This window comes from Lactuca virosa, chromosome 4 (assembly GCF_052849685.1).
Source record: "Lactuca virosa cultivar CGN04683 chromosome 4, Lactuca_virosa_CGN04683_v6, whole genome shotgun sequence".
Lineage (NCBI taxonomy): Eukaryota > Viridiplantae > Streptophyta > Magnoliopsida > Asterales > Asteraceae > Lactuca > Lactuca virosa.
Genome location: NC_136429.1, coordinates 172,386,743 through 172,405,472, shown reverse-complemented (window position 1 = coordinate 172,405,472; position 18,730 = coordinate 172,386,743). Strand labels below are relative to the sequence as shown.

At 38.7% G+C, this 18,730-nt stretch overlaps 1 protein-coding gene across 1 annotated transcript; it reads right to left on the bottom strand.

The window, feature by feature from the left end:
* Positions 1–1,383: 1,383 nt before the first annotated feature.
* LOC145105360 (uncharacterized) lies at positions 1,384–2,529 on the bottom strand. Its single transcript, XM_079042481.1, has one exon. The coding sequence runs from the start codon at positions 2,527–2,529 to the stop codon at positions 1,384–1,386; it is 1,146 nt and encodes a 381-aa protein (XP_078898607.1).
* Positions 2,530–18,730: the final 16,201 nt, after the last annotated feature.

Here is an 18,730-nt window from a genome sequence, read left to right as displayed (position 1 = left end):
TCCCGAATCTACAAATAAAATTCTTGAAATAGTAAGATCCACCGGATGAGTCTTGGCTTTGCATATTTCTTCGTCATCAAGTACTTGAGGGCCACATAATCCGAGTACACAATAAGTTTGGCACCAAGTAGGTATTGCCTAAACTTCTCCAAAGCGAACACTATGGCCAATAGCTCCTTGTCCATGGTAGAGTAGTTGATTTGAGTGTTGTCTAGTGTCCTTGATGCATAGTAGATCACATGGGAGGCTCTTCCATTCTTTTGACCCAAAACGGCGCCTATAACATAGTTGCTTGCATCACACATGATCTCAAAAGGGAGATCCCAATTTGGTGCTTTCATGATAGGAGCGGATGTAAGCAACTCTTTGAGCTTGTCAAAAGCTTCTTTGCACGCTTCATTAAACTCGAAATCAACATCCTTTTTCAAGAGTTGGCACATTGGTCTTGTTATCTTTGAAAAATCCTTAATGAATCTTCGGTAGAAACCTGCATGGCCCAAAAAAGAACGAACTTCCCAAACACAAGTCGGGTAAGGTAAGCTTTGAATAACATCAAATTTAGCCTTATCAACCTCGATTCCTTTCTTTGACACAATGTGACCCAACATAAGACCTTGATTCACCATAAAATTATATTTTTTAAAATTTAGAACCAAATTCGTTTCAATGCATCTTTTTAAAATTTTGGTGAGATTGGTCAAACATTCTTGAAAAGAGTTCCCATATACCGTGAAATCATCCATACAGATTTCGATTATATTCTCGACATATTCTGAAAGAGTACTAACCATATAACGTTGGAAAGTGGTCGGGGCATTAGACAATCCAAATGGCATTCGCCGTTATGCAGACGTACCAAATGGACATGTAAAGGTTGTCTTTTCTTGGTCTTCCAGTGCCACCAGAATTTGGTGAAAACCGGAATACCCGTCTAGACAACAATAATGTGATTTCCCGACCAACCTTTCTAACATTTGATTAATGAAAGGTAATGGGAAATGATCTTTTCTTGTGCTTGCATTGAGTTTGCGGTAGTCAATACATACTCTCCACCCGTTTTGCGCGCGGGTGGGGACCATCATACCTTTGTTGTTCTCGACTACCGCGATTCCCGTCTTCTTTGGCACAACTTGCACCGGGCTCACCCATTTGCTATCCGATATTGGATAGATCATTCTCGTATCAAGGAGCTTCAATATCTCTTTCTTTACAACTTCCATCGTTGGCGGGTTCAACCTTCTTTCCGCATCCCGACTTGGTTTGCATTCATCCTCCATCAAAATCTTGTGCATACAAGTGGAGAGGCTCAATCCCTTGATATCCGCAATTGTCCAACCCATTACTTATTTATGTTCGTTCAATACCGTGAGGAGTTGCTCTTCTTCACATTCGGTTAAATGCGTTGAAATGATAACGGGAAGAGTCTTGTTTTTTTTCCAAGTACGCATACTTCAACTGTTGAGGTAGGACTTTCAATTCTAGTTCCGTTGGTTGAACAAGGGAGGGTGGCAATCTTGTGTGAGTTTGAGGTAATTCAATTTGCTTCACACTGAACTGAGTAGTTTTCTTGATCTCTAAATTGTTAACCAATATTTCAACTTTCGGGTCTAATGAGTAGAGCTTCAACTTCTTGGCTAATTTTCCACAATCAAATCCTTTGCTCAAAATCATTTCCAACATGTCCCCACTAGAAAACTCAAAAAACTCTTGGGTTAATGGTTCAACAACATCAATAAAATACAAGGATGAAACATCACTAGGATATCTCAAAGCATCGTAGATATTAAAGCTTATCGTTTCCCCATCAAACTCCATCGTTAAGCTTCCTGCATACACATCAATCTTTGTTCTAGCTGTCTTCAAAAATGGTCTCCCAAGCAAAATTAGAGCCGACTTGGAGGACACTTGTTCTTCTAGATCAATCACATAGAAATCCGCCGGGAAGACCAATTGGTTCACTTGCACTAAAACATCTTCTAAAACACCTCTAGGAAAGACACTCGATTTATCCGCAAGTGAAATTATGACACCGGTTTCACTGAAAGGTCCGACATTCAATGATTCATACATCAAATAGGGCATGACATTGATAGAAGCACCAAGATCAAGCATGCCATTACTAAAAGTGACATCTCCAATATTGCAAGGAACCGTAAACATTCCCGGATCTTTGCACTTGGGTGGAATTTTCCTTTGTAAAACCGTGGATGCGTTTTCATTCACTGAAATTTTCTCATTTCCCTTCAATTTCCTCTTGTTGGTACCAAGTTCCTTCAAGAATTTTGCATATCTAAGAATTTGTTTGATTGCATCAAGTAAAGGGGTGTTTACTTCCACCTTTCGGAAGGTGTCCAAAATCTCTTTCTCCTCCATATTCTTCTTTGAAGTTGCCAGTCGGGAGGGGAATGGCGGTTGATTGGCTATTGGTGTCACTAGGGGAATAGTCTTCTTCGGAACTCCGGATTGTGTTGAAGAGTTGTCTTGTTTGTTATGGAGTTTTGCTAAAGACATCCCCACCACTTGAGGCATCAACTAGTCTTCTCTCCATTGGCAACAATCCCTCATAGAAGTGTTGAATGAGGAGTTGTTCCGGAATTTGATGTTGTGGACAACTATAGCACAAGTTGTTGAACCTCTCCCAATAATCATGGAAAGTCTCATTTTGACCTTGGCGGATTAAACAAATCTCATTTCTAAGACTCGAGACTCTTGAAGCGGGATAAAACTTGTCAATAAAAGCTCTTGCCATGTCGGTCCATGAGTTGATTGACCCCGGGGGAAGATAGAATAACCAATTCTTTTCTCTATCGGCCAATGAAAAGGGGAATGCCCTTAATTTGATTTGGTCATCAGTTGACCCTTGTGGCTTCATACTAGTGCAAATAATGTGGAACATCTTCAAGTGCTTATGAGGGTCTTCATTCTCTAATCCATGAAAAGTTGGAAGGTGATGGACTAAACTTGACTTCAATTCTGAACCTCATTCCAAAACGGGGTAATTGATACCGGTTGGAGTTTGTGTAACATCGGTTTCCATCATTTGCCTCAAGGTTCTTTCGGGAGCCTCTCCGCTGTCCCCCATTGCAATTAGTTCAATAATGGGTGGATTTTGTTGTAAGGGTAGTGTTTCGGGAATTTCTTGGTGAGGATCGGGACTAGAATCGGGTTCCGTATCACTTGATGAAGCGATTTCAACCTCCGGATCCCCGTGAGGATTTGAAGTTTGACCACGTTCTATTCTCTTTTCTTTCGCCAAACGCCTTGCTTCTTTTTCAATTTCCGGGTTATAAATCAAGTCACCTGTACGTTGAGATCTAGGCATAGAGAAACAAATTGATTAAAAATAAACCAATCCCCGACAATGGTGCCAAAATTTAGTGGTTGTCGAGGCCAACAAAATAAATACCCTAAATATTACACACTAAAATAGTGTATAGTGGTAAAGGGATCATATCCATGGAGATTGGTTCAATTTAAATCTCTATGTAAATCACTTGTTGAAGTACTGTAAAACAAGAGTAAAAGTAAGATGGGGGGGTTAATTCTTTTTTGATTGTTTTAGAAAATTAAAGTTATGCTAGAATGTAAATATGATAAGTAAACAAGTAAAAGATTTGATTAAATTCAATGAAGTGAAGTTGGTTGATTTTGGGATACACCACATGGATGACATAGTTGACTTATCATTAGACTAAATGGAATAACACTTGTGAATAAGTTTAACTTGGCTATAGCAATTCATAAGCACAAACTACCTCAACTCTTCATTGTTATTAAAATGGTTAGAGGAGCTCTTAACACATTTCCTTAAATAATGTCACAAAATCAATGAAGCATATCATCTTGTGAAAATCAATTAGGTTTAAGTTCTAAGAGTTACCAAGTCCAAAAGATAATCAAATGATTACATTATCATTATGGAGGAAACATTTCCATGGTTTAAATGAAATGAAAACAAACATATAAACTATTTGTTGCTTACTAATTTGAGGGTCCATTACTTAACCAAGAAATTCGACAACAAAAATAAGCATTCATTCATCAAAGCTCATGATCAATGATAAATAAACACAAGAAGATGTTTGACTAGAAAACATTTCCATAAATTTCAAACACAAGATAATATGAAGTCTTCAAAGCAACTAGTCATCCATGGGTTAAACCCTAATCAACCAAATGTGAGTCTAGCCAATCACTGCCAAAATAAATGAAATACAAGATAGTTTAGAGGTACCAAACATTATTCTAGTTGTAAGATGAAAAGAAATTACACCACTCTTCTAAATCTTCAAATTCTTCCCAAAATATTCTTGAGAGAAAAATAAGTGGTTCTTCAAAGTGTTTATATTGAACTCTATTCAAAATCCTCAGTAAAAAGGAGCCCATTTCTTGTTCTAAAAGTTGGCCAACAGCAATCCACCAATCTTCCCAAAGTAGAGACAAAAGCCAAAAACCCGGATTCTTCACAAAACGATCCACGCGGACCGTTTGTGGATCCACACGGACCGCGTGGGTCTCGCTGATTATATGTCTTGGCCCATTTTATTTACAAACCAGCCTAATCTTCTCATTAATGTTTCAACCCATATGCACAAACTCTTGAGAGCCTACTTATTCCTTCCAAATCCTTCAAAGATGCTCCAATGCTCCTTTAATCTTCCATTGCACGAGTCCTCGTCGCCTCGTCATCATTCTCGCCCAAAAATTAAGTCCAATTCGTTTTCTTGTTTATGTTGACACCAAGCCCAATTGCACCACTTCACGTCCACGAACAAATTGCAGGCTTCCAATAGTCCCGCACTCCTTCCATACCTCCAATAACAAATAGTCTTCGGTATATCCTGCTAATAAGCTCAAAAGACTGGAAAGCACCCGGTAAAGGAGAAAAATAACAAAAAGAGAAAATATGCATGAAGACTAACTAAAATGAGATGGTTTTAACTAAAAATAAACTATAAAAAGAAGTAATAAAAATGAAACTATCAAAGAAGTTAGCTTCTGATGTGCCAATGGTTAGGGAGTTCCTGGACGTTTTCCCAGAATATTTACTTGGCGTGCCTCCCGTGAGGCAGGTGGAGTTCAGGATCAATCTGATCCCTGGTGCGGCCCTGATTACTATGAAGTCCTATCGTCTCGCACCACTAGAGATGCAGGAGCTGTTGGGCAAACAATTTATTCGACCGAGCAGTTCACCTTGTGGTGCACCGATTTTTTTTGTGCAAAAGAAGGACGGTTCTCATCGAAACTGCATAGAATACCCGGAGTAGAAAAATTTGAGATTGAAAAACCATTATCTAATTTTGAGGATTGATGACCTCTTTGATCAGTTGGAAGGTGCATCTTCATTATCCAAGATTGAACCAAGGTCGGGATACCACCAGATGAGAATCAGAGAGCGGGATTTTGAGAAGACAATTTTCCAAACTCGATATGGTCATTATGTGTTTATGGTGATGCCATTTGGGCTTACCAATGCACTTGCAAAATTCATGGATATGATGAAGTGGGTATTCAGGATGATGCTTGATCGGTTGGTCATTGTGTTCATTGATGATATTTTGGTCAACTCCAAGACCAGGGAGCAGCATGAGGAGCATCTGTGAGAGTTACTTGGATTATTGAGGAAGGAGATGTTATATGAAAAGTTCTCCAAGTGTGAGTTTTGGTTGTGATAGGCCCAGTTATTGGGGCACCTCATGAATAGACTCTATGAGGCTTAGTTACTGGTGTCCGTGCATGAAGAGAGATAAATTAGTTTGTTGAGATGAGCCTGACTTGTCCGCAGGTCAAGGCCAAACATCAGAGAACGCATGACAAGTTACAACTTTTAGATAATCCCTTGTGGAATGGGTACAAATCACCATTGGTTTTATCACAAAAATGTCAAGGACGACTAAGAGATTTAATATTATATGGGTGATTGTCGACCATTTGACCAAGAGTGACATATTCCTTGCCATTCGAGAGAGTTTTTCGGTCGAGAAATTGGACAATATCTATGGTCGATAGGTCATTACTCACCACAATGTACCTATCTCTATTGTATCTGATCAGGATGTTCAATTTACTTCCAAGTTTTGGAAGAGGATTCAAGATGAGATTGGTACTCGGTTGAATTTCAGGACTACTTATCTTCCGCATACAAATGGGTAGAGCGATTAGACTATTTCAACGATCGAGGAAATGTTGAGAGCCTGCATCAACAATTTTGGTGGGAGCTGGAACTCCTACCTTCCCTTAGCTAAGTTTTTATATATCAAAAGCTATCATTCTATCATCGGTGCACTTCTTTATGAGCTTCTTTATGGGAGTAGGTGGCGGACTCTAGCTTGTTGGAGAGAGGTTGGTTATAGAGTCATGGGAATCACTGAGGTAGTAGATGATGGAAGTCATCGAACAGATCAGACAAAGATTGTAGACATCACAAAGTAGACAGAAGAGTTATGCCAACAGGCAATGATCGGAGCTGGAGTTACAGGTTAGGGATATGGTGTTGCTGAAGGTATCACCTTGGAAAGATGTTATACGCTTCAGGAAGCGGGATAAGTTGGGTCCCAGATTCATATCACATTCCATGTCTCTCAGCTAAAAAAATGTTTAGTAGATGATTTAGCAGTAGTCCCTTTGGACGATATCTCGGATGACGAGCATCTAAACTACGTGGAGAGACCAGTGGAAATTATTGATAGGAAGACGAAGGCTTTGTGTAACAAGGTGGTACCCTTTGTCATGGTGTTTTGGTAGCACCGGAAGGGCTCCTAGTGGACTTAGGAGCCTAAGGTGGATATGTGAGAGCACTTCCTATATCTATTTTGGCCAAAGATTTCGAGGATGAAATCTACTTTAAGTTGTGGAGAATTGTAACACCAAGTTTCAAGTATGTACTTCTTTGTGGTTATGTCACTTAGAATTCTAAATATACGATTTTTGGTGGCCACGACGTGATGGGTAGGTTACCACGACGTGTCCGTACCTGAAGAAGCGCGCCTTTTATTTTGGGCACCACGATGTGGCATAGTAGTGGCCATGGGATGGTGGCGGCCAACATGCAAAACCCTAATTTTTCGGGCTTAAGGTCGTATTTAAGGGATGTTATGGCTAGGATTTTCTCACCCTCATCCTCCATCACCTCCCTTTCGACCTAAACAAACACTAGCCTCCATTGTTGACATTTTGAGCTCTTGTGATGGATTTTTGGTGCTTTAAAAACGAAGGTGTGTTTGGCGAAAATTTTAGTAATCAAGTTCTCCCACTATCTTGTTGCTTTCATTCTGGACTTTTGTAAGTCTTGAAGTTCATATCTTTGTGTGATATTCTTCTAGATCTAGGACTTTAATGCATTTTTGTCCATGTTTGGGATAAGTTGATTGATTAGATTCGATAAAGTTGGCAACATTATAGATCCTTGAGACCCTTTTGGGGTTTAATGATCTAGATATGAAGTTTGGTTAAGTTTTGATTCCATGTATAAGGTTTTCAGCTCATTTTCACCATTTTGATCTAACTAGAGTTAAAGACATGCATTGGACATGCATGTCCATAAAAGAAAGGGTTTTTATGAAGCTTATGGATGTGAGGAAGTCCTCTGGAAGAGATGAGAGTGTGGCTAAACGAATTAAGGGCTTAATCCTTTAAGTTGTCCACGAATAGTTTAGGAAGTGACAACATGCTCAACACGTCATGGTTAAGAGGATTTCTTGTGACTGAATTGCTTGGATTGTTGCCACGGCGTGGTGGTCTGCTTTCCACAACATGGTCACTAGTCTGATAACAACTGTTTTCGTTGAGTTGCCAAGATGTGGCCAAAGGATTGCCACGAAGTATTGACCAGTCGGGTTGATTTTTGACCATTGACTTTGACCGTTAACCATTGACTTTTGACTAATATTGTGTTTTAGCAAACTTGAGGGTTTGGGGCCATTGATTGAAGAGGTACCTCTGATTGCTGTATAGGTGCTTTGTAGCACCTGTCTTTGTTTTGTGTGAGCTGTGTTGATAGTCTGCATGCCTACGAGCTGAGTTTTCTCACTATACTTTATTATGTAGTATGTATCCTTATGTGTAAGATGTTGTTATGGTTTAGTGATCTGTTAGTTGGTAGATTTGTTTTGATTACCTGTGTTACTGGTTATTGTCTGTTTGCATATGTTGACATGTTGTGGATGGGTTAAAGTGGTCATGTTTTGTGCTGTAGGCTAAGATACATGGGCGGTCCAATCAGATTGTAGGTTCGTGTGTGCATGTATTGTATGTGTATTGTTGTGTGGGGTGTTGTGCGAGAACTCATTAAGATTTGGCTTACAATTGTCAATTTTAATGTTTCGGGTACTTTAGAGGATCGGGAGAAGGCAAAGGTGTGATCGTACACATCATCCTGTGGATTTAGGCGTCAAACATGTTACTTGATACTCTGAGTTTATGGTTATGTTTTGAAACTATGAATTGGATAACTTATGATTTTTATGAAAACGTCTTTTGAAAATGAAAAGTTTTACTACGATTTTTGGTGTGCTACACTGACGACTACCACTTCTTTAATTCACACTCAAACACATAATGAGATTTTTAAAATTGCTCTTGAGAATCCAGTTCTCAATCTCTCTTAGTCTCAATCACATGTTGTTCCTCCCACAACTCAACCATAAATTGTTCCTCTACCATAAACCAATCTAATTTTAATCACCTTTACTACTCCACCTGCCACAACTATCACCACTTCAGCTGTTACGAATCCAGTTGTTGAAAATCCAATTGATGACGATAGTGTGTGTGTTGTTGATGCCTCTCTTGATGATGAGATGGATATGAATATTGGTAGTAATAATTTTGAATATTTTGCTACTCCTGTCTTAGTGCCTTCAATTTTAGATGGCGAAAGTGAATTAAATTAGGAAACAGAGTGTTTTCCAATGAAGAGCATGGATTACAAGGTGCTTAATCGAAAGCTCAATATGTTCGTTTTTCATGGAGAATCTTTTTCTTCTAATAATTTTACAACAATGATTTCTATTCATAAAGCAACTATTAAGACATTGCTTTCAAAGAATGAAAAGTTGGTTTCGTAGAACAAGCGTTTGGTAATGGAGCATGCTAAGAAGATGGAGGCTACTCTTAATGAGATCAAGGAGCTTTATAGGCTTATATTCGATGATAAATTTTTCCATAATTCAACAATTACGATTTCAATTCAAACTTTAGTTCATAATTTTGAATCTGAAATTTCGATGGCGGTGCAGCTTGAAAGTAAAAATGAGAATATAACTTTACTGAAAAAAGAACTTCATTGGTGATGGAGGATATTACGAAGAAGGGCGATGAGTTTCTTTTGGTCAAAGCTTGTAAGTTTGAGATTAATCAGATGTTGAGACATTTTTTGAAGAAAGGATGTTCCTTATGTTGATTACATTTTTGCCTTGTTCAATACGAAGCTTCATCCCTTCTTTTCTAAATTGTCCATTACTTAAAGGTGTTTCGACTAGTGGTTCTAGTTTGCAGCAAGGATGAGAAGGGGTTAAGATTAATAATCCTTATTTTGTGCCTCCGATGACTAAGAGGTCTAATGCTTATAAGAAATTAACTATTGGTTTTCAACCATTGGAAAATATGTTAAAGAATGTGGCTCCTGTTAAACCAACAGGTTGTAGTCCTATTATGATTGTGAATCCACCAAAAGAGAATGATGGAGGTAATGACACCAAGAATGATGAGGAATAGGAAAGGTTGAAACAGTTGGAGATTGAGATTAGGCAGATGGAAGTTGGGGAAAGAGAGAAAAAGGCTGTACATTTCACATTGAAAAGCTTTATGGCTAGAGTGGACTGTGGAAAGTATAATAGATTTGGCAATCAAACATGTTCAACAACATTGGCTTTATTCAAGATCATCTATTGTACTTGATAACAAAAATGATTGTCAGGTGGATTTTCCAATGACTTCGGTGGCATTTTTGTGGAGACGTTTTCCAAGTACATATGGGGTTCCGTTTTTGAATGGAAGTATGAACCAAAATCTCTTTGAGTTTTACTCTTCACAATCAAAGCCAGAATATGAAGTTTGGAGATTAAAGAAAATTTATTCAATTCGTGATTGTCAAGTTGAAACATGTCAGAATAAAGCTTCTGTTAATTACAAGTTCAAGGCTGTAGGGGGAAGTGACAATGAGGTATTTGTGTTTTCATTTGCTGATCTACCAATCATGAACCTTCATGATTGGTTCATTTTTTACCAGAGAGAAAACAAAATATAAGAATTATTCATTTGAAGAAGATTAACAAAGTTTACTTTCTGTAGATTAGCAAGATGGCTGTTGAGTTGGCTGAATTTCTAAAGAATAAGACTTATACGGCCCTTGTGATCAATTTGATGGCATTCAGAATATGAAGGATAAGCATATTCATAATGAGGCATGGGAAGTGGTATATAAAACATTGTTGAAAAGTGTTTTAAAGAATATAATGTTTTATTTTCAAGACACGCATTGCTACAATATTGCAACACTAAATGGCATTCTTTTCAAGGTTGAAATCTACAGAATTGACATGAAGAATGAAATTAAACTTGTGTCTGACATGCTAAGATGTTGGATTATAGTTCAGACAATAATGATTGGCTTCGCTCCTCAGATTTTCGATGAGAGTACACGAGGACTTATTTTCGCGACTCCACACAAAGGGGGAGATCATTAGGTCTCAGAGTCTGTATATGTTGTGTCTGATTTTGATAGAGTCTGTATATGTTAGGTTTCGGAGTGACATGTGCATAATTTTTTGACAGTCTGTCACTGCCGAGGTGTCATAACCCTAGTCGTTATTCTCTAACTGACTCCTTTTTTTATCAACCTACTGATGAGACTAAAACTCTTTAAGATCGATAAGATTCTTAACAAGCAACACATGAACACAAAGTAAATAATAACACGAGATGAATCAAACTGATGTCAAATGATTAATAAGCCACAACCTCAGAAGAACTCTATTAAGAATTGCTATTGTAGAGGTGTGGTAGGGTTACAATGATAATATCAACGACTACTTCATACACGGTGCATGCATGCACTATATATAGATACTATAACCCTAATAAATGACGGCTGGACAGGCCCAAAACCGTATATAAAATGGACTAAAGCGAAAATCCCAATGACACAATCTTCTATACCCAATAATCTCCCCCTTTGCGTCAATTGAGGCGAGAGAAATTTACTACTGTACCTGTTTTGTCTTCTTCACTGTCTTGAACAGCTTCGATATGATAGCTAGTAGAGTATGACGAAAACTGATATACCAGCGAAGCATGTCATTAAAGTTCTTCTTAATATCATCGTCATTTTGTTTGCACCTATTTATAATATTAAATATGTGCTCCAAACAGGTAGTGGAGAACAGGTGTTTGTCGGGTAAGGCGAACATACACTTTTGGTTTTCTCCACGAGTGAACATCACAGTGAGATATTTCGTGTCTATTTTGCCCAATTGCATCTTGTTCACATCACTTGCTTTACCAATTGGTTTGACAGTTGGCTTTTTTGTGACATCCCCATTTTCACGGCCAGAAAAGACCGATTTTGTTTATGCTTTATAAAAATCAGAGTACCTCTTTTAGTGAAAATGTTGCGGAATTTGTTCCCAGTAAAACATGATAAATACGTTAACAAAGCATTTCCGAAGAAATATATTTTTATTCATTTTAAAACATTTGGCATGTCATCGTCAATACAGAAACATAAGCATAAACAAGAACTTACATTCATTTACACTAGTGATCTACAACACTCTAATCTCTCAGTGTAATATAACTTCGTATCGACACCTGTGATACAAATAAGCTTGAGTGGGTCAGGTTGGGAAACCTGGTGAGTACATAGGGATTTCAATCCCACAATGTTATATCATATATATATATATATATATATATATATATATATAATTTAGAACTCACAAAATATACAATTGCACCATATATATATATATATATATATATATATATATATATATATATATATATATATATATATAAGCAACTCTTACCCCACCACGTTAATCCTTACAGCGAGACTATCCATACTCTCGGACCTTAAATTTTACCTCTTACTTAACCCATACTCTCGGATCTAATTCATGCTCTCGGATCAATAATTGTGCCCATTCCATACTCTCGGATTAGGGACAAGTGTCTATGTGAAATCTATTCTCCCGGATTAACGACGAATGACTATGTCCTATCCATACTCCCGGACTGAGGACGACTGACCGTGTCTTAATCCATACTCCCGGACTAAGGACAACTGACTATGTCTTAATCCATACTCCCGGATTAATGACAGTTGGCTATGTCCAATCCATACTCTCGGACTAGGGACAATGACTATGTCTAATCCATGCTCCCGGATCAATGACATATACTAAAGTTCTATTCTCTGAGTATAACTCACTCGTACTCGTAAGAAAATACTGCCCAATATTCCTCATAATTGATTTAGGTTTACTCTTTATCCTAAATCATCATATATAATCAGGTATGTTCTTTAACACATATTTCAGGCAACATCAATTAACTCGCACATAAACATATAATTAATACTTCAATCAATACTTGTATTAAAATCATGTTCATGAAAGGGACTATGCACTGACCTGATAAAGTGGTGACTCGGTACTCGGACGGCACTTCGTTTACTTTAAACAACTCCTTTGACAGAACCTAGTATCATTACCACTAGAGTTTAGTCTAATGATCGACGAGACTAATTAATAGTCTAACTATTATTACTATTATATAAGCGTTAACACAATACTTTTCACCCACTATGTACAGGCAGGGCCAGACATGGAATACCGGAGGGCAGGATCATTTTGGCATATAGCACTTCTGAAATCCAACAACCCAAGCGGCCCTCCTAACCAGATTCCCCGTACTGCGAGTGGTTAAAAAGATATTATAACGACACTTATATAACTCATAATAATAGCCCAAATATTTATTATAAGGTCATAATAACATCACTATATTTAAATAAAAACTATATTTAAAATAGCGTAGGCGTATCTTACCTACGAGGGGTTTTGGCTAGAAGCTGGGCTCTGCAGGGCCAGAACTTCCGAGCCGAAAGCTCTTCTTCTTGGAGCCGTCGAGCGCTCCGGGGCTTTCTTCTAGCGCTAGGGGAGATTTGGGAGGTTTAGAGAGAGAGTAAAGAGAGAAGGGTGGAGGTGTGAAGAAATGAGGGTGGAAGGGGTTGTATTTATAGGGTGAAGTATGGTTGAGGTTGGTGCCACATGTCACCATCTAGTGGCAAGCCTTGGGGAGAAAGCAATGGCCAAGATTGTGCCACGTCACCCCTTTTGCAGCAGCACCCTGCCGACTTCTAAACCCCATAACTTTCGTATACGAGCTCCGTTTTCGATGTTCTTTAAATCCACGTGTAGGTATAAATAAGATCTACAACTTTCATTTTGACTTCGTCAGCTAATTCTCGGCCTATATTAAATATAACAGTAGGAGGAGATTATATTGTTAAATGACCGCGAAAAATCCGTAACTCTTTCATACGGACTCCGTTTTCGTCTGTCTTTTTATCTTTGACTTCCTATTAATGAGATATTCAATTCTCATTTAGGTCGTGTAGGCCAAAAACCGCTCGATCTAAAATTCGAGTTTCGGGTCGTGCACTGCTATGCCAAATCTTAGAAAATTCATAACTTCCTCATACGAAGTCAGATTTGGGCGTCCTTTTTATGCATGCTCTCGGTTTAACGTATACTACAACTTTTGTTTAGATCACTAAGTCCGAAAAGTCCTCTATCGTAAATTCACTATTTACATCTCCCGGTGCCGTGCCGGTTTTGCCGTAAAACTTCGACGAGCCATAACTTATTCGTTATAACTCGGATTTCGGCGTTCTTTATATGTACGGAACACTTGTAACATTTACTACCACTTGGTTAAGATTACTCCTTCTAAATAATATTCCATCAATAACTCATTTTTGATACTTATTGTCTCTAAATTGGCTAGCCCAAATCTGCGGGCGTTACAATTATCTCCCCTTTAGGATGATTACGTCCCAGAATCATCAACAAAACAGGGTTGTATAATGACTCCATACGTTATCTCTTCATCCTAGGTAATAATCGTAACTTCTATGTTTCTTCGAATACGTATCTAACTCCTGGTCTTCTTGACTGGAAGCGGTGCTTGATCTTTCACCCGTTCTCTATGTCTTGTTACACTTTCAATCATGACCTTCATGTCAAAAACTCGCTCTTTATCAGAGACTCCTTCTTCTTCTTAAGAAACTTAAGATAAATTTATTTGATTTCCACGATAGACTGATGGGTCACGTTCTAATGAACTTTCATCGTATGTTGCAACGCTCAGACGCAGGTCTCTTAGTGTCAAATTCCGGAATGGAATATACTTTCCTTCATGTTCTAATGTGATATAATCACATTTTAACATGTATCATTTCTACCTACCAACTTCTTTAACTAGCGCGATACTTCTATTGACCGCTTCGATTATCTTTCACTTCAATCTTCTGGCTTAAGTTAGATGCTACATCGAACTTGGTTGTCTGAACCACGTAACATACTCATCTTAGTCGGACTAAATTTTATATGACCACTAGGGTCGAAACAACAATCATCTTCTTAATCATTACCGAAACGATGGTAACGACATACTTGAATAAAACGAAATCAATTACTAGCTTCTTGGTAACCTTGTGACTTTCCCTGATCCAAGTGTGAGTCCTGTGCTTCCGGTAGTATAGGCCTTTACTACCATTCACACCTACTCATACTCGTCCCAAGTATTGTCTCGCAACTTTCCAAGTTACTATCACAAAAACAATTTTAACACATAAAAATGTGTCCAAATAATCATAAAATTTCCCCTAGACTCTACTAGGACTTCCTCCATGCGTATCTTCAATCATCAATTCTGTTTCAACTCGGTTGGTGGTGAAAATTCCATACGATGGGATAACTTCATGGATTATACCAAAAATCTTTCTTTCTACTAATCGAAAGTGCACTTCTACGGTACTAGACGTATTATTTATTACATGCATTCTAAAGGCATGATATCACTCTTAAAATATCTTCCGATAGGTATCATTCAATATCGTAAGCCTTCTCATTTCCTCCATTTGCTCAGTCTGCTATGAGTCCTTATCATGACATTCTATACACCAAAGCAGACGTTCGGTGTATCGAGACGAGAATATAGATAGGGGAAGATTTAGACGCGTATTCCTGCTTATTACTCCAAAAAGTTACATGCTAGTTCTAATATCGTAATTAAACGTTTAGAAACCTGAGCACATAAAATTTTTAGATCTGGTCGGCAACAGACCATAGATCCGATCAAACATAGCATAAAGCATCACAAATCACTTAGCACATAAAAGCATTTTACGCATCTTCCCTAATTAAGCTAGTGCTTGTGTCTATTCAGGTGTACTACCAAAAATATATTAGACACACTTCTCACAATCATCGCTTAGCATTCTAAGTTTAAGTTTAGAAATAAATCTTTATTCCTAGTTCGCTTAAACTAATGCTCTACTACCAACTGTGACATCCCCATTTTCACGGCCAGAAAAGACCCATTTTGGTTATGCAGAGGCAGAACTTCCGAGCCGAAAGCTCTTCTGCTCGGAGCCGTCGAGCGCTCCGGGGCTTTCTTCTAGCGCTAGGGGAGTTTTGGGAGGTTTAGAGAGAGAGTAGAGAGAGAAGGGTGGAGGTGTGAAGAAATGAGGGTGGAAGGGGTTGTATTTATAGGGTGAAGTATGGCTGAAGTTGGTTCCACATGTCACCATCTAGTGGCAAGCCTTGGGGAGAAAACAATGGCCAAGCTTGTGCCACGTCACCCTTTTGCAGCAGCACCCTTCCGACTTCTAAACCCCGTAACTTTTACATACGAGCTCCGTTTTCGACATTCTTTATATCCACGCGTAGGTAAAAATAAGATATACAACTTTCATTTGGACTTCGTCGGCTAATAATCGGCCGATTTAAAATTTAATAGTAGGAGGAGATTATACTGTCAAATGACCGCGAAAAATTCGTAACTCTTTCATACAGACTCCGTTTTCGTCTGTCTTTTTATCCTTGACTTCCTATTAATGAGATAGTTAACTCTCATTTAGGTCGCGTAGGCCAAAAACGGCTCGATCTAAAATTCAAGTTTCGGGTCGTGCAATGTTATGCCAAATTTTAGAAAATTCATAACTTCCTCATACGAAGTCAGATTTGGGCGTTCTTTTTATGCACACTCTTGGTTTAACGTATACTACAAATTTTGTTTAGATCACTAAGGCCAAAAATTCCTCTATCGTAAATTCACTATTTATGTCTCCCGGTGCCGTGCTGGTTTTGCCGTAAAACTTCGATGAGCCATAACTTCTTCGTTATAACTCGGATTTCGGCGTTCTTTATATGTACGGAACACTTGTAACATATACTACCACTTGGTTAAGATTAATCCTTCTAAATAATATTCCATCAATAACTCATTTTTGATTCTTATTGTCTCTAAATTGACTAGCCCGAATCTGCGGGCGTTACATTTTTCCTCAAGGCAGAGGCGAATTCCTGATCCAGCTTCGCGACTTCATGTATGTACGAGACCAGGATTCGCTTTATGTGAGCAAGAATGGGGTCATACTTCTGTTCTTCGGTTAACATAAAATTTGTGAGCAGGATCCAATCGTGGGGGTTAAGTTTCGGAAGATCAGCAAGAGAGATCTCATGAACCGAGTTTTCAGAACCTTGAGTCACCCAAAACCTCACATTGATAAAGCTTCCTGCAGTGACTGGCTTTAGAACTTTGACCGATGTAATCTTCTGTGCACCCCAGGTCAAGTATTGAGGTTGAGAAAAAGCAAGATAGTAATCAATTAAAGAACGATCAATTTTCGCGTCAGGAGAGGGAATTGATGCTGTCGACTTGAAGCTGTGAAAAACAAATACCCTTCGGGTGATTGGCATATCAAACTGTGAGTCTTTAGAATTATCCAAGTCAAAAGAAAAGACCGGCTCAAGCCAATGAGTGCATGGAGACTCGATTGCTTCTTTCAGTAACTTTTCCAATGTCCACAATGGAAAGAGAGTTTTTCTGCTTTCCAACATGTCATGGAATTCTTTCTCTTTTCGTTCCCTCTCTTCGGCTTCCCGTGCAATTTTGAGATTTTCATCTAGAGTTCGATCAGGCTGCTTTCGCTTTAACAACTATTCTTCAGTTTCATCTTCTTATTGACTTTCGCCGGTGATTTTCTTTCCTTTAGAACTCGAAGATGCATTACCCTTCGGTTCATTGGTGACTTTCGGTTTCGGAGGAGTCTGAGTTGTTTCGGTTGTTAGAGGTTGAGTAGGAGGAGGTTGTGTAGGAGGTTGTTGTGTTACTTCTCCCCCTTGTTTCGGAGGAGCACCCGTCTCGGAAATACCCTCAAGGCAGTGCAGGATCTCAAGTGTTGGACGAAGTTTTTCTGCTAAGTGTCGGCGGACACTGATGGTAAGGATTGAGTCATGAGCATCAAGCAGATTGGTGAGTAGGATACTGACATCACCCACACATATCTTCATGACTGTCTTTTCAGACTTGAGCGCATCCATAACCTTGTTCGCTTGGTTGAGCTTTAGAGTCTGAGTTTTGAGCTGAGTAGTGCGAAGAGCCAGTTCGTCAATGATTTTGTTTTCCACGGCTAACTCAGTCTGGAGTTGGTCAAGACGAGAATTGACTGAAGTTTGGAACTTTGTATGATCAGCTTTAAGCCCTGTAAAAATGCTTTGAAAATGCTCCTTCTCAGCCTGGAGCGAAGTGGTGAGTTTCTCAATAGTAGCGTTCACCGTATTAGCATTATTTTCGGCAGCTGCCTGGAGAGATTCCAAAAATAATCGAGCATCTGAGATTAGTTTTTCGACATTTTCGGTCGCTTGCTTACAAGAAGTGGTAGAAGCTTCCATAACTTTGGTGGCCTTATCAATTGATTCCTGATGCTCTTTGACCATAGTAGAGAACAGGTCCTTGACCGCTGCTTCGGAGTATTTAGTAGTAGAAGAGGAAGATGCAGAGACAAGCAAAGTATCGAGCTTCTCGTTCATGGCTTTTAGATGTCGTTTAGTGAATGGGGTATCATCATCACAGTCACTTTGAACGGTAAAGGGGTTATAGTGGAATGTGTCAAACTCCACATCGTTGCCACCAAGAATGGTGTCAGACTCGTCAGAGTGAAGTGGGGAAAGTGGTTTAGAAGTAATAGGGATTTCAAAACCAGAAGTTTGTGCCCCCGCATCAGATGCATTGACATGAACCGGTGGTTCGGTTGTTGTGGTAGTGGTGGTGGTAGTTGTTTCGGTGAAGATGGGTGGTGGTAATGGTGTAGAAGTGGGTGGTTGTTGGGTCAAAATTATGGTTTATACTTTGCTTTTCTGAGCAATTGTATTTTTATGTAATATTTTAAGAGTTTACGGCCAGGTGGGTGTTTACGGTCGTAAATAGGTTTATGACCGTAAACCCTGTTTACGGCCCAATGGGTGTTTACGGCCGTAAACCTATTTACGGCCGTAAACCCATTTATGGCCCATATTACCCAAGTATATATATATATATATATATATATATATATATATATATATATATATATATATATATATATATATATATATATATATATAGGTGTTAGGTGGTTGAGGAGGGATTGATGAACAGAAGAGAGTGTACGGCCAAGAGA